The sequence below is a fragment of the Seriola aureovittata genome, chromosome 4 (genome assembly GCF_021018895.1).
Source record: "Seriola aureovittata isolate HTS-2021-v1 ecotype China chromosome 4, ASM2101889v1, whole genome shotgun sequence".
NCBI lineage: Eukaryota > Metazoa > Chordata > Actinopteri > Carangiformes > Carangidae > Seriola > Seriola aureovittata.
Genome location: NC_079367.1, coordinates 22,221,788 through 22,238,400, shown reverse-complemented (window position 1 = coordinate 22,238,400; position 16,613 = coordinate 22,221,788). Strand labels below are relative to the sequence as shown.

The following is a 16,613-nucleotide window of genomic DNA, read 5'->3' as shown; positions in this document are numbered from 1 at the left end:
GTGTTGCTGCATGGATTTATTTTGGCCCTGCAGTATCCTTCATGTCAACTGTGTGTGCAGTCGAGATAAACCCATTTATCATTTCATTTTAATGGGCCCATGCTACCACTTAGGCGGCTACTGTATTTTGCTCACTCTAAGAGAAACAATTTTTTACCCAGTTGTTTACTCCTCCCACACCTACACAGCAAATTCCATTGTTGTTGTGCTCATGCAAGTCAGATGAAGGCCATGCTTCATTCTGTCGGCAACGCAGACAGACTGGCATTCATTCATAACAGTGAACTGTGTGTGTGTGTGTGTGTGTGTGTGTGTGTGTGTGTGTGTGTGTGTGTGTATGTGTATGTGGGGGGGGGGGTGGGGGTTGCCTTGTCAGGAAGGAGATGTCATGTTACTCAGTAATGACTATGTTGGTTAGAGAGCATCTCTGACAACACCAGAGGGCCAGTAATTACAACCAATTCCCACTGCAAACCGCGTCAAAGCCATTGCAGTCCTCAAACAAACGCGGCTGTCAGCGGAGCAGGCTGCCACTGAGGTGACAGCCATGTGTCGACAGGCCTGGAGAGCGTGCCTTTGTACCATCTACAGCGGCAATTAGCGGGTCATTGTGTTAGCACGCAAGCAGCACTGTAGAATTAGTGGAATTGTCCAGATTTATTCAGCGCTTCGCATATGAAAGATCTCTAAAATTAGCTCACATACATCCTTATTTTTTCCACCATGTTGCGGCACGGTAACTACTGAATATTCCCTGTATTCTTTATACTAATCACCCCTCCACGTTCCTTGATGTATACTGTATGTGCATACCAGTGGGATAATATGCTTTTTTCTCTGTCTCTTCGCAGGCACATGCAGGGAGGCTCTCTCCCTCCGCAGGCTCCAGCTCCTCCTGTGGGCTACGTGTCGAGCACAATGATCTCTGACCAGGAGACTGATCTGCCTGATGAGGAGGAGGAGGAGGACGACGAAGAAGAGGATGAAGGTTATGGAGCCAGGCATCCCCGCGGTATTGAGCACACACCAGGGTCTAGCATGGACAACCTGGACAGCTCTTTAACAGGTAGGCCGGTTGGATTCTGTATTGTGGGGGGTCTTCTTTGTTGATATTTATGTTTGCTCACAATAGCATAATTTTTATTTTTATTTTTTCTGATGAACAATTCTGGAAAATCTACCATAATGTTTGTGTAGTGCATGTATATATTTGTATAATGAAATAGTGATGTTACGCATTTTTGGTCAAATACAAATTGATGAGTGTTCTAATCACTGAGGGGGTAAAATGTATTCAGATGCTATTGTTCTTTCATCTTGTTTATACAGTAAATCGATGGTTGTTCATGACATGTTCTTCATGAGTCTGCTAGGCGTTAATTTTTATGCAAACATGCTTACTGAGTGTCCCTCAATCAAGTTTTTAAAGCATTTTTGATAGACTCCAGGGAATTAAAATTATCATTTCCAAAAAAAGAGATAAGAAAGTCCATGAATTTTAAAGAGGATAGTGAGAGGGAAATTAAGAGGAAGGGAGAAGTAAGGAGAGCAGGGGAGAGTGACTGTGATTTAATTCGCACACAGCACTGGAGCCAGCGCCACCAATATCTTCCCGAGGAGATTTGAAATAAATTTCACGTGCGGCATATTTCATTCCAGACTAGAGGCACCATTTCCATTTTTACAACTCACTGAAAACTTTTACAGCCGTCTGTCAGGGGGACATATGAAGGGCATGACATTGCAGCAGCAGAGCTGGTTTCTGGACCGCTGCTCTCATACTGACCAGGCCACACTATCAATCTGTAAACTAGAGGGTAACACTGCAGGGATGTTTATCATGTAGTATAGGGACAGGTTGTGATACAAAACGCTGGTGTCGTGTAACCCAGTGATATTGTGTATCTAGCAGGGCTTCCAACAAAATCTGTGAATACTAAAAAAAGAAATAAAATCCATTTTGGAGAGAAACAGGGAGCGAGCAGAAAATATACTGTATCTGAAAGTCGAGGAGCTGAGCCAGTTGAGAGAGAAAGCATGAGAATAAGAGGGTTGACAGTGCTGCTTGTTGGTCTACCCTGTCAGTGGCAGCCCTAAAGAGTAGTTTTCCATGGGATGATGGAACAGTGGTTTTGGTAGCGCTGACACATACTACTGCTGATGTATTTAGAGGAATATAAAGCAGCAACTGGGCCCTAATCTACTGCATCTCTCCTCCACTGTATTACTCTGAAGACAGCACTATTTCTTCTTATCTCTCTGCAAGTCTGCTTCGCACCCCATCGTTTGACAACACAGACATGGTCCCTGCTCCAGGGTTAGCGGGAGGAAGAGAGGGAGGATAGGGGAAAGCGCAGAGATTTATTGCGGCCACCATTTTGAGGCTATACAAATAGGGGAGGGTAGGTGAGGTTCCTGTCGAGCCTTGCTTGATAGATTTATCATTGTTTTAATGATATGGAAATAGGTCTGTTTTCATAATGCTACACCAAAAGGCCAGTAAATCAAACATTTCACTGATGCCCCAAAAAACAACCAACCTTGTCCTCTGGGGCCATTTTTCATCAGCAGATTGTCTGCACAGACTTTCCTATGCGTTATTCTATGCTCTGTGATAATACAACACATTTTTTCTAGCAGATAAATGTAAATCCCAATGTTGTGGTGGGTACTTGTGTCCTGTTTGAGTCAGAGAGATGAAGTGAACACATAGGTATTACCTGGCTCGGTGTGTGGGTGGTACAGGTCATGTAAAGCTGAGATGTGGCAGCAGTGAGGCTGTTACGCCTACAATGAGTTGAAAGCTGGGCTGTTCTGGGCGATTACTCTCCCATAAAGCCTTGCCAGGTTTGCGAGGAGCAGGGTCACGTCTCCTGACGACAGGTAGAGACGCCTGTTCGTCAGGGGGAATGATTTTCCTACTTAACGACATGCAGATTAGGGTTTCCGTCAGTATAAATCAGTTTTAGTGGCAGGAGGGACCTGAGCTGGATTTTACTGCCCCCCCCCAACTATCTCCCATTTACTGGCCTTGCTCCATCAGTGCATGGAGCAGGGTAGGTGTCAGCCTGTGGTTTTTAGAGAACATGGTTTGGCCCATTGCTCTGGTTCAAGACATGATAAAATGACAGACTCGTAGTGCAAACCTTGGTCTGGAGCTACAGAAAAAAAAAATCAAAATCACATTTCTAGGACAAAAAGAAAACTAGATTGAATTTTTATCAAATTATGATACAATGATCACAGTTTGATTGGACTGCTATTTCTGAGAATAGAAGTGCTCCAGAGGTTCAGCAGTAGAAAGTGGCAGTTAGTAAAACTGAAAAGTCATTCTGTGATGTGATTTGCTGAGGCAGTGTTCCTTTGCTGAGCCGGAGGAGTTGGAAGCCTCAGTGCTTTGGCTGGCACTGCCTATACTTCATTATCTGCTCTATTCTTTGTGGGAGGATTGGACCCAGTGGAATTGCTATCTTTCTTTCTTAGAGAAAAACTCTTAGAAAAGAATTTCAAAGAAAATAGCATGGCAAGATGGAGGGCTCGAAGTAGTAACAGCCTTGGATTTCAGTTAGCGCAGTAAAAATGGATTGTATAAGGGGCTTCAAGACCTTACGCAAGCTTATATTTATAGAAGTTTCCAATAATCTGAGGGAATTTTACTGCATTAGGAGCGAAAATCTGTTGCAACTTTAGCTGTTGAAGATGCAATTCCTTGAAGTCACATCCCGTGGCTGAGAAACCACCTGCGTGAAACATACGGTTAAAATTGAAGAGACTCACTGATGGGGAAGTTGGAAAACTCTTTGAAGGGGATACCCAAGTGTATCTGAATAAGTAAACCACAATCACAGTACCAAGTTTGATGTCAAATTTTAAATTTTTTTTAAAATTATATTTCATTGCAAAGAGAAGGACCATCTGAGGGACCATACTCTGCAGCTGATGTACGTCCGGTTGTGTTCATTTGAATCCCTGAACCCTGCCAGCCGTCCTGGATGACGCCACCTTTTGTATCATACTGACCTTTTAATAAATCCTGCTGCAAACTTTTTGTCCCCATTGCTCTCTCGACAACCTTTACCCTCACACCTCCCCAGTTCTCTGTTACACCAGCCTGTTCAATCACATCAGTCTTGTGTTCTGTGCAAGTGAGAGATAGTGTGTGAGCAGAGCACTTGGGTTCGTGCCACTTCAGCAAAGTCTGCCAAACCAGTCCCACTGAAAGCTGTCACATTAGCCGACTGTTCTCTGTGTTTCTTGCTTGCCAAAGTGCCATATTTTTATTGGCAGACTGATACTTTTATATTTGAAGTGCTGGCCGAGCTTTTTTTAAGAAGAGAAAAAAAAATCAAAGCAGGAAGAAATACTTACAGTGGCACAGATATAAGCCAGAAGTCAGAGTTCCATCATATACCTGATTATGTTTGTCTTTATACCATATGAAGTAGGGAATTGATTTAATCTTCGGTTTTTAATCATCTTTAGAGTAACATGTGAGCAGAGGTGTCCAAAACTACAGGAGTGAGATACCTTGACTTTATACTTTTCATAAAATGATGGCACCTTTGAGACAGTGGTGGCTGCGCATTTTTAAACAGGAAAAACAAAAAAAAAAATAGTCTGTGCATACCACCAGGTGTTTGATTCAATACACTGTTTTGCGAGATGCTTCATCTATGTCACCTGGGGCAGTTCTGTAGCTAACTCACAGGTGCGCTCATTGTTCTTTATCAAAGGAAGAGCAAAATCAGTTGATGCCGGTCCTGCTGCTCCACTATGCACACACTGGTGTGTGTTTCCGTGCACCTTTTTGTGTGTGTGTGTGTGTGTGTGTGTGTGTGTGTGTGTGTGTGTGTGTGTGTGTGTGTGTGTGTGTGTGTGTGTGTGTGTGTGTGTGTGTGTGTGTGAGTGTGTGTGTGCGTGCGTGCGTGCGTGCGTGCGTGCATGCGTGTGTGTGTGTCTGTGCAATGTATGTTCAGTATGTGTTTTAAGATGAAAGGGGGCAGGCCAGAACAGAATGACTATTCAAAACCACTCACCTGCATGAACAGAAATGCCCTGCAGCAAATATCAAAATAATTGAAGTGTAGGAGATTAATATTACCTCTTTCACTTAATACAATCATCCATCTAAATGTAGAATCACAACACAGATGTTCAATATGGCAGATTATATATCCATAAAGGTTATGGCCCCTGAATATAAAAGTATGAATGTGACGTGGTTGAATGTAAATGTTTTGTAATAAAAATAAATAAATACACAATGCACAAACAAATGCAGAAAAACTGAAACCTGTGGTATTCCCCAGGGTCCATGGTGAATGGGTGGGGCTCAGCCTCAGAGGATGATCGTAATTTCTCCAGCCATAGGTCCAGTTTGGGCAGTTCGTCTGATGGCTCCATCTTTACCCACTGCAGCTTTGCACAGGCCCTGGTGGCCGCTGCAGACAAGGCAGGCTATCGCCTGGATGGCACTAGCCTCAGCAAGAGAGGTTGGTGTGTGGGGAACAGTTACCCACTGCTGGACTGGAACTTCTACCAGTGGCAGATGATTTGTTCTTTTCTGCTCTAATTGGTCTTCCTGTCATCCATTGGCTGATGTATCCCCATAATGTTGGCTTGTGATTTCCTCTCCCTCTGCTGCTTTTGGACGCTGTGCCCAGGTTGTGCATGGGACCTGTTGTATATGGCTACACTGCGGGTATCTCCCTATCCTTTACTTTAATTCAGACCCTGTATAACTCATCTGGCTTGGACTCAGGCTTTCTTGGGTAATAACTGGATGTTATACTTGTTACCTTTCATAGGCTTCTCCCAGAGTGCTTTCTCTTCTAATGACAACCTTTACCTTGGTTTTCTAATAGGTTTTTGGGTCTTGGTTGATAACCTCTACTTTTATTGATGGCAGCTTCAGCTCCGTTGTCCAGGTGTTGGCTCCTTAATGTCTTTATTAACAAGCTGGCCTGTGGCCCTTTATCCCTCTTGCAGGTAAAGGCTTGTCCCACAGGCCCCGGCCCAGCAGTCCATTCTCAACAGATGGCAGCACAGTCGGCACACACAGCTTGGGCCACCAGAGGGCCACTAGGCCCACACGCAAACCCCGAAGCCAGGGCACAGCACCCCACCGGAGAGATGCTGGTGCAGACGGTGAGGCAGCGACTGAAAATGCATTTTAAATAGTTTATGTAGAAAGTTCTTTTAAAACATCTGTTGTTGTTTTTATTAAGAAGTTATATTAATATGCAATATACTATCTGATGGAATTGTGTCTATACATGATAAGAATCTCCAATTTGTACAATTTATAAGTAATTTATGTATTTATTTGATTTACTTTGGGTTTCTCTTGAAGCAGACCTACCTCCTCCCCCTGAGCCTCCTCCCTGTCAGGGACAGGGCCGTATCCAGGGAGCTCGCAGTGTAAGCAGCATGGTGCCCCCTACAGACAGGAAGGCTTCTTCTCTGGAGCGTCCGCATATGTCAGGACCCCTGTCTGGGCCAGATGACATGAAAAGCTCCATTGACAGACAGACACGAACTTCTCTGGAACATCATCGCCAGGCTCAAGACAGGCTGGGCTCCGTGGACCGGGCTGATGATGGGCGCAGGGGACACAAAACAGGTACATCTGAAAAAGAAAAACCTGAGTTTGTTGCCATGTAAAAGGACAAGTCCTGTAAAGATGTAATTGTTAAATACCTCATGCTCGTTAACATGATTATGTTAGCAACTAAGTTAACAGTTACAGCGGTAATGTTTTCATCTTTAAAGTACACATTAGCATGTCAGTATTAGCATATTAGCATTCTGTTTTAGAATTCTGTTTTAGCATTAAGCTTAAAGTCAGTTGAGATTGTCAGCAATTTGGTCATGTGGTTTTGATGTACGGTACATTTTCTTGAACTGGTGTTGAACAACTGGAAATTTTGACCTGAGTGTGGTGGAGGATGAAAAGTTGTGGGATTACCAAATTTATTCTGACTCATTCTTTGGCAATCCAGCCAATGGTTGTCAAGACAATTTAATCTGTACCAAATGTTGACTGACCTCACCATCAGAGATGTTAGTCAACTGGCTTCCCAAAAAGTTCGGAAAAGCCAGTCACATCTGTTTAGGGTTGTGCACTCCAGATGTTTCATATACACTTACCCTATTTATGTCTTAAAATAAACGGCCACCAAAAATGAATTTTGTGTAATATATATGCATCACTTCCCAACCAAACAAGATCAATAAAATAATTTTGCCTTCTTACAACTAATCACTACTAAAGCAATAAAACATCTAGACCGCACATTCTAAACAATACTGAAATCAGAGTGGAAGTGGACGTTTTATTGTTCTTGACTGAAGGATTTATTTTAATAAAGAGATACTTCATTGCATCAATGCAAGAAAACAAGGACACTGGAGTTTTGCTGCTGCTGTGCCTTGGCAGAGAGCGATTTTTCTCTAAGTTCTTGTGTTGAAGTTAGCTTTCATGCTGTGTTGAGACTGGGCTCCCATGAACAGATTGCACTGTCTGCCACTTGCTCTGGTTTCCAGAATGCCCCCCTCAGTCCTCCCTCAGCCTCCCCAATGCCCCTGTAACTGTTGCCAATATTGGTCTGCTCTGCTCCAAGTAAGGCAGGAGGCCTCAGCAACTGAAATGCACACTAATCGCTTCAGCTTTCTTTTTTTCACACAAACAGCAGCCACTCTACACCCCATCTGTGTGCGCCTGTGTGTATATGCGTGTGTGCATGTGTGTTTGTAACCATTAGAGATCTGCATGCTGTGCACCCTGTCTTCTTTGTGCCAGGACTTTCTCAGACAGTTAATCTGAGACTGCGAGACAAAGACAGGTGCCACAATCAGCATCTTTACAAAAAAAACCCATAGGTGAATTCCCATATGTGTCAGATTGTTGACTGATTCACAGTAGAATCCACTAAGGTCGGGGCAGGCTCTATTACAGTCATTAGTGGAGCAGTGGGGAGCAGTTTGATGAGATTTCACGCAACGTCAGGGACTGCTGTGGGTCAATGTTATGCTGCCCTGCAGCAGGGGGTGCCACGGGAGCCAGGGGTCCCTCTGTTATTGTATTTACCCCCTCATAAGCCTGGTAGCTGCAAGGCCATGTGTGAGGCTGAGTCCTCTCTGTGGCAAGCCCTGGCAGTGCCTGTTGGCACTGCAACTCTGCAGATGTCGGGAGGAGAGGGGTTTGCAAAGTGCTCTTTGTTTCCATGCATCAGATGTTAGATGTGTTTCACTGAAACAATAAAAGTCACGTGTTGTGTCTGCTATTCAATCTCAAAGTATGCCTCTGGGTCCCTCTGCATGTGTTTTCAGAGGAAGGGTGCCTGCCATACAGTAAACCATCGTTCCCCTCCCCTGGTGGACACAGCTCCTCTGGCACAGCCTCCTCTAAGGGCTCGACAGGGCCGCGTAAGACCGAGGGTCCACGACAGCCACAACAGTGGACCGCCACAGAGCATGCTGAATTCCTAGGGACCAACGGACAGGGACAGTACTCGGGGGAGTTATGTGAGTAATTCAGGATTTTGATGTTTTAGAGCCATGCTTTACGAGATATAGTACTGCATGTACAGTGAAAAGAAGAATTCCACTATATTCACTACATTCACAAATTCCAGCTTCTCTGATCATAGTATGGCCATAGCTATAAATAAATAAGACACAATATGCTAATTATTGAGCTTTAGAGGTGTTGGTAGGAACATTAGAGACATACGTAAGTCTAGGTGTTTTAAAGTCTTTTAGCCTATAGCTAATATTTGTATAGCTTTGTTTAGCCGTCAGTCCCAATTTATCCCTTGGGAATTCTTTCAGTATAATGAGAGCTAATGTGAACTGGAATAAAATCACTTGTATATGTCAATATGCTTGGCCAATAAAGTTGATTGAAATTTATGCTAAGTGAATCAGCTTAGCTTCAGGTCTACATGGCTTTGAGAGTGGTATCATTCTTCTAGTGTAACTCTTGGAAATACAGTGAATAAATGTATTTCCCGAAATCTTTACCTGTTTCTATAAATTAAAGTTTCACTTCTCCCATCTGACACTTTTCTTCTCTCTTGTGTGTCACAGAGTGATCTGCCTGGGACGTGAACTGGAGAAAACCCAGTCTGTCAATTTAAGAATGACGCCCTCCTTGTTGGGGCAACGAACTTTGTCCTTACCTGTGTGTTCTCAGAGGGAAGGAGTGCAGCAGAGGGCACTACAGAGAAAAGCAGTGTCACAGAACTGTAAATGTGATGTATAGACACAGACATACTGTACATCTCACTATGTTTTCGTCCTCAAGAAAATATTTTCCACCTCCTACCTTACTGTAATTTTCTTTTTGTTAGAAAAAGGCAAGTAAAAAAAAAAAAGAAAACATCTATATGAGACAACAAATTTTCTGGTAATTGCCCTTGGGGAAAAGGGAATTTTGTTTCCTGTAAATATATTCTTTAACTTGTTGTTGCATTGCTATGCAAGCCTAATTCAGTTTGAGCTTTTTATTTCCATATACAGGAACAGTTGGTTTTATCTGGTTAATTGTATTATATGTGAATTGAGTGGCTGTTGTGCCATAAAATAATTGTTTTATAATCCATTGTTTGTTAATAGTTACCATTAATTATTATCATTATTATTATTAATTATTGTTTTTGCACTGCAATTTTTGGTGATAAGCACAAAAACATAGCTCCTGCTGACATGAAGAACCGGAAGAATATGTGAAGAGGAGTTTCTGTACTGTAAAGTAAAGAGAAGAAAATTATATACTAATGTACAGAGAGATATTAAAGAGTAAGGCTTTGCTCACAGACAGCAACAAATAAGGCGCCCATTTCCATAGTTGAGACTAATTGGGTGGCAGACACACAAGGTTCCTGAGGGTCTGAAGAACAGATACAAGGCTGGGAGAACTGTATGCAGAGGATACTGTATTACTGTAGGTGACCGAGTTGATTATTTAATTGCTAATTAGCTGTTCCACAATAATAGTTTGTTGTCAGCTCAACGTGTTGGGCAGCTTTAGGCATTGTCTTGTTTTCAAAAAGGGAGTGTGTTTTTTTTTTGTTTGTCTTTCTTTCTTTTCTTTTTTTTAATTTCTACACAAGGGTCTCCAAGCATTTCAATTTTATTTTTCCTTTGTGATTTACTGCCTAAATAATTTTACCACGCTAAGTTTACGCTCCTCATTCAGCATAACAGTGCACTAACCATAAAACAGTCAAAAGGAAAGAGGAGTCAGTGAAATCTGTCCTCATGCTGTAGTTCAGTCAGAGCACTTACAGAGACAGGTTTATGATTCTTCTAAGGCCTTAACTGGTAAGCAGACATCAAACACAGAGGAGTATTTATTGTAATCAGTAACAATTATACTCCCAAACCTACTTAAAATATCAGTGGAGCAATATAATTTGTTTACATCTTTTATGTTTTGTTTTTTTTTGTCTTTTATTTCCATCCATTTTTAATATTGTTTGCTTTTTAGAGCACTTACTGTTTTATGTTTATTATATTATACTGTATATGGTACAGTGTCATCCAAGAAAACAACACATTGACCTGTTTGGTCCAGCTAAAGTGCTGTTAAATTAGGTGATCTATTAAAGCAGTCGTTGCTCTAAAGCTTGGTGCCTCAGTTACAGTGCATTATGATCAGCACAGTCTGGTGTCAGTAACTTTGAGAAGAAATGGTGTGTGCACGATTTACAATGTAGCTTTGAGTCAGTGTTTGATCCCAAACAGTATGGAGAAAAGCCTTGTATATTAACTAGCAGGTCCTACTGCTTCAAGTCCACAGCCACAGTGTGGATCAGAACACTTTCTATTTGCCTGACCGCCACAAAACACACACACACACACACACACACACACTTATCATCTGCCGCTTTCGACTTCTCAGCCTCTGATTCTCGATTTTCGTCTTTCCAGACAATGTTTTTATTGGTTGTCCTTTTTTAATGAAAAGCTTGTTTCTTTGTATGCCTTTTATGGACTCCAAATCGCTGATTACAACAATGTTTTCAATATTAATGTTCAGGATTTTTGTGGTTCAATGACTGTTTGTTTTGTCTTTTTTTGTACTGCTAATGTTGATAAAAGGGGGTGGAAACTAAAGGCCGTCAGATGCTGTTGTACTGTTGTTGTCATGTCATCGTCATTTTCTATCATCCACCCAGTGGCCAGTGTTCTGGAAATGAGGTGCAAGAGTATCTCAGGTTATTTTACATTCTGGTGGTGTTTATGTATGTGTATATATGTGTATATATCCATATACATCTCCACTTGATTATGCCATTCCATTTTCATTGACAAAAATATCCCTCTCATGTCCAATTCTTTCGTCCCCTCTTTTCTTTTCTGCTGTGGATTTTGATTCTGAGTATAATGTGCTGGTTCATCCACCTAAAGACAAGATGTCAGTAAAAGAACATACCAAATTAAGATTGATATTTCTAATGTCTAATTCGTTCTAGTGTCTCTTTAATACTCATTGTTTTCTTTTCAATCACAGTGTCGTTTTGTATTTATTAAAATGATAATAAAAGTATATTGTGAAATATGCATAAAGATTCGTGAGATATAAAATGTGTTTTTTTTGTTCCTTGTAAAGTTTGCTGTCAGAGCCGAGCAGCGAGGCCATAAGGAGATGATAGGCACACTGTGCTCAGAGCATGGTGAAGTGCCGGGTCAGTAGTCGTCTGAGTCACTCTTCGTCCTGCATGTTCACCGCAGTGCTCCTCTCATGTCAAAACTAAAGAAACTTCAAACCTTTTTGAACACAAGGAGCAAAGATGCTCACAATTTGCTTGTTGAGACAATAGAGAAAACGTCTTTTTGGAAGGATGAAAGTACTTTGGCTTTCCCTCTCTTTTGTTCATTTTCTCAATATTGTTGGTTCTTTGTAGCCTATCTGTGTGTTGCCTTTTTGCTATAAAAGAAGATTAAAAATGACAAAAAGAGAAAGTTGTTGGGTGAAGTCTTTCTGTACAGTATGGGCTGAGGTGACACCTCAACCCGATGCCATTTCTACAGTACAGTACATTCTGCCTTTTTTTTCTGTAAACCACTTACTTTATTCACTTGCATGTCCTTGTCCAAGAAGAGAGTGGATCAAGAAAATAAACTTTTACAGTCTCATTCCCATGTCCTGTAAGATAAATCCATGTTCTTTTATTTCCTTGTACCTGGATCAATATCAAATAAAATATTTTTGAAAAATGAAAAAATGCTTTAAATGATTTGTCTCTGATAGAACTGCTGCACTGTGGGGGTATTGGCAGATCCAAATTGTGTGTAAAACAGTAAATAATGGGGAGAAAATATAAAGTGAGATGTCACTGAATGTCTCTAAGCTGTAGTATTCCTGTTTTTGTTGGCTACTTTCTTATACTGCAGCTACAACAACATGAAAAATGGCAAGTTTGCCCATTACTCCAAGACATGCCCCCTCTAATATCTTGATAGTGTTTGACTCAGCAACAACATGTGTGTAGTTATTTGTGTGAGTATGTGTGCCTGTGTGTGTGCCTGTGTGCATTAAAGATGTGTAGCCCACTGTGTGTGTTTGTGAAAGAGCTCCTGACTCAGCTGTGCTTTTTATGTCAAACCAATCCCTACCTTGATCCTTGTGGAGGAGCAGCTTCAAACACAAATCCAAATCTGCTAAATCACTGAGACAGGCAGTTTGCTTTCAAGCTCCCTTACACGGAGCGTCAAGTAAAATAACTCGTCAGAGAAATGGTGCAAAACCGGACGTATAAAAAAAAGGAACAACTACTTTTATCTGCATTATGTGCAAATGTAAATAAGCATGAAAAAGCTTGTTCCTTATTGGACCATCTCTCCACCAAACATATTTCATGTTCTTTATGGAATCATTCTGTCCATATTCCATCGTCAGAGTCGCAGGTCAGACTTCATTTTTCCCTTTGAATTTGTCAGACAATAAAGCACTGGTTAGTTGTTTGGAAATGGCAATATCATTATTTTGAAAAGAGACCATCACCTTCTTTTGTAAAACAATACACCACCTGACTACACTGCAGCATCCCTCACATCATCTCATCCTTTACAGGTTATGATCATTATGCTCAAAATATACATTGGAACCATGATATGATTTGCTTTTTTGGAGCTGTGTGTACCTGTGTGTCTGTGAAGTGTGGCGAAATATTGAACACCTCCCAGGAAAAAAAGAAACATCATCAGGCAATGGCCAAAGTATTTGCATGTCAATATCAGTCTGCATACAATAATAGTAAACTTGCTGGGCATAAATAAGATAAATTAAGCCCTGCGAAGGGATTCAAACTGCTGTGCTGCAGCAATACATTTATTGAATGGCCGCCCGCCTTGATACACCACAGACTATCTCAAGAAAAGGGACGTGGGTTTAGTCTCAGCATTGGTAACATTTTAAGTCCATCAACCAAACGGTTAATTAACATATAATATCTGAATTTACATTCATAATGCCCATATGCAAATGTAAGAGTGTAAATTTGTTGAATTTCCACTATGAAAGACATGTACTAGTAAAATAATGAAGTAAAAGCATATATGTTTTTAATAGTATACTAAGGCATAAAAACGTCATAATATAGTAATACATGTGAAGTCATTGTATATAAAGGCAGAAAAATGCCAAAAAACCTTATAGTATAGTATGGCATAAAATTATAAAAAAAAAACATCATAGTATAGAATGGTATAAAATGTCAAAAAAACATCATATTATTTTAAGCCTCTCCGGGTACTCTGGCTTCCTCCCACAGTCCAAAGACATGCAAATGGGGACTAGGCTAATTGGATACTCTAAATTGACCATAGGTGTGGCTGTGAGTGTGAATGGTTGTCTGTCTCTGTGTGTTTGCCCTGCGATGGACTGGCGACCTGTCCGGGATGTACCCCACCTCTCGCCCGAAAAGATGCTGGGATAGGCTCCAGGCCCCCTTCGACCCTACTAGAGGATAAGCGGAAGAAAATGGGTGGATGGATTATTTTAAGGTATAAAGGGTCATAAAAACGTCACAGTATGGTAAGGCATAAAACAACACAGTAAGGTAAGCCCTAAAAATGTCAAAAAACATCAAAGTACAATATGGGATAAAAATGTCAAAAAACGGCATAGTATGTATGGCATGAACGGTACTAAAAACATCATATTATGATGAGGAATAAAACGACATAGTAAAGAAAGGCATAAAAATGCCAAAAAACATCATAGTATAGTATGGCATAAAATTATAAAAAATCGTCATAGTATAGTATGGCATAAAACGTCAAAAAAACATCATAGTATTTTGAGGCATAAACGGTCATAAAACTGTCATAGTATGGTAAGGAATCAACTCACATAGTATAGTAAGGCATAAAAATGCAAAAAAACGTCATAGTATAGTATGGCATAAAATTATGAAAAATCTTCATAATATAGTATGGCATAAAACTGTCAAAAAAACATCATAGTATTTTAAGGCATAAACAGTCATAAAAACATCATAGTATGATAAGGAATGAAAGGATGTAGTATAGTAAGGCATAAAAATGCCATTACACATCACATTACAATATGGCATAAAACGTCAAAAAAACATCATAGTATTTTGAGGCATAAACGGTCATAAAAACATCATATTATGATAAGGAATTAAACAACATAGTATAGTAAGGCATAAAAATGCCAAAAAACGTCACAGTACAGTATGGCATAAAACTTCAAAAAAACATCATAGTATTTTGAGGCATAAACGGTCATAAAACTGTCATAGTATGGTAAGGAATCAACTCACATAGTATATTAAGGCATAAAAATGCCCAAAAATGTCATAGTATAGTATGGCATAAAACGTTAAAAAGACATCATAGTATTTTAAGGCATAAACAGTCATAAAAACATCATAGTAGTATAAGGAATTAAAGGACGTAGTATAGCAAGGCATAAAAATGCCATAAAACATCACATTACAATATGGCATAAAAATGTCAAAAAACATCATAGTATTTTGAGGCATAAATGGTCATAAAAACATTATAGAATGATAAAGAATGAAAGGACATAGTATAGTAAAGCATAAAAATGCCAAAAAACATCACAGTACAACATGGCATAATAATGTCAAAAATCGTCATAGTATAGTATGGCATAAAACGTCATAAAAACATCATATTATGATAAATAATTAAACAAAATACTATAGTAAGGCATAAAAATGCCAAAAAACGTCATTGTATTGTATGGCATAAAACATCAAAAAAACATCATAGTATTTTAAGGCATAAACGGTCATAAAAACATCATAGTATGATAAGGAATTAAACAACATAGTGTAGTAAGGCATAAAAATGCCAAAAAACGTCATAGTACAGTATGGCATAAAAATGTCAAAAGACGTCATAGTATAGTATGGCATAAAATGTAAAAAAAAAATCATAGTATTTTAAGGCATAAACGGTCATAAAACTGTCATAGTATGGTAAGGAATGAAAGGACGTAGTATAGTAAGGCATAAAAATGCCATAAAACATCACATTACAATATGGCATGAAACGTAAAAAAAACATCATAGTATTTTAAGGCATAAACACTCATAAAAAGATCATAGTATGATAAGGAATGAAAGGACGTAGTATAGTAAGGCATAAAAATGCCATAAAACATCACTTTACATTATGGCATAAAAGATCAAAAAAACATCATAATATTTTGAGGCATAAACGGTCATAAAACTTTCATAGAATGGTAAGGAATCAACTCACATAGTATAGTAAGGCATAAAAATGCCATAAAACATCACATTACAATATGGCATAAAAATGTCAAAAATGTCATAGTATAGTATGGCACAAAACATCAAAAAAACATCATAGTATTTTGAGGCATAAATGGTCATAAAAACATCATATTATGATAAGGAATGAAAGGACGTAATAAAGTAAGGCATAAAAATGCCATAAAACATCACATTACAATATGGCATAAAACGTCAAAAAAACATCATAGTATTTTGAGGCATAAACGGTCATAAAAACATCATATTATGATAAGTAAGTTAACAAAATAGTATAGTAAGGCATGAAAATGCCAAAAAACGTCATAGTACAGTATTTCATAAAATCATGAAAAATCGTCATAGTATAGTATGGCATAAAACATAAAAAAAAAATCATAGTATTTTAAGGCATAAACGGTCACAAAAACATCATAGTATGATAAAGAATGAAAGGACGTAGTATAGTAAGGCATAAAAATGCCATAAAACATCACATTACAATATGGCATAAAACGTCAAAAAAACATCATAGTATTTTGAGGCATAAACGGTCATAAAACTGTCATAGTATGGTAAGGAATCAACTCACATTGTATAGTAAGGCATAAAAATGCTAAAAAACGTCATAGTATAGTATGGCATAAAATTATGAAAAATCGTCATAGACATAAAACGTCAAAAAAACATCATAGTATTTTAAGGCATAAACGGTCATAAAAACATCATATTACGATAAGGAATACAACGAAATAGTAGAGTAAGGCATAAAAATGCCAAAAAACCTTAAAGTTTATTGTGGCATGAAATTATAAAAAAAAACATCATAGTATTTTA

The 16,613-nt window shown here is 39.3% G+C and overlaps 1 protein-coding gene across 1 annotated transcript in view; it reads left to right on the top strand.

Moving 5' to 3' along the window:
• robo2 (roundabout, axon guidance receptor, homolog 2 (Drosophila)) overlaps positions 1 to 11,578 on the top strand; it is a 161,868-nt gene extending 150,290 nt beyond the window's left edge. Inside the window, exons 26-31 of the mRNA XM_056373705.1 lie at positions 852 to 1,066; positions 5,310 to 5,492; positions 5,989 to 6,147; positions 6,353 to 6,622; positions 8,332 to 8,526; positions 9,091 to 11,578. Coding sequence (XP_056229680.1) covers positions 852 to 1,066; positions 5,310 to 5,492; positions 5,989 to 6,147; positions 6,353 to 6,622; positions 8,332 to 8,526; positions 9,091 to 9,092 — 1,024 coding nt within the window. The 3' untranslated portion in view covers positions 9,093 to 11,578. The remainder of the gene's footprint in view (positions 1 to 851; positions 1,067 to 5,309; positions 5,493 to 5,988; positions 6,148 to 6,352; positions 6,623 to 8,331; positions 8,527 to 9,090) is intronic.
• Positions 11,579 to 16,613: the final 5,035 nt, after the last annotated feature.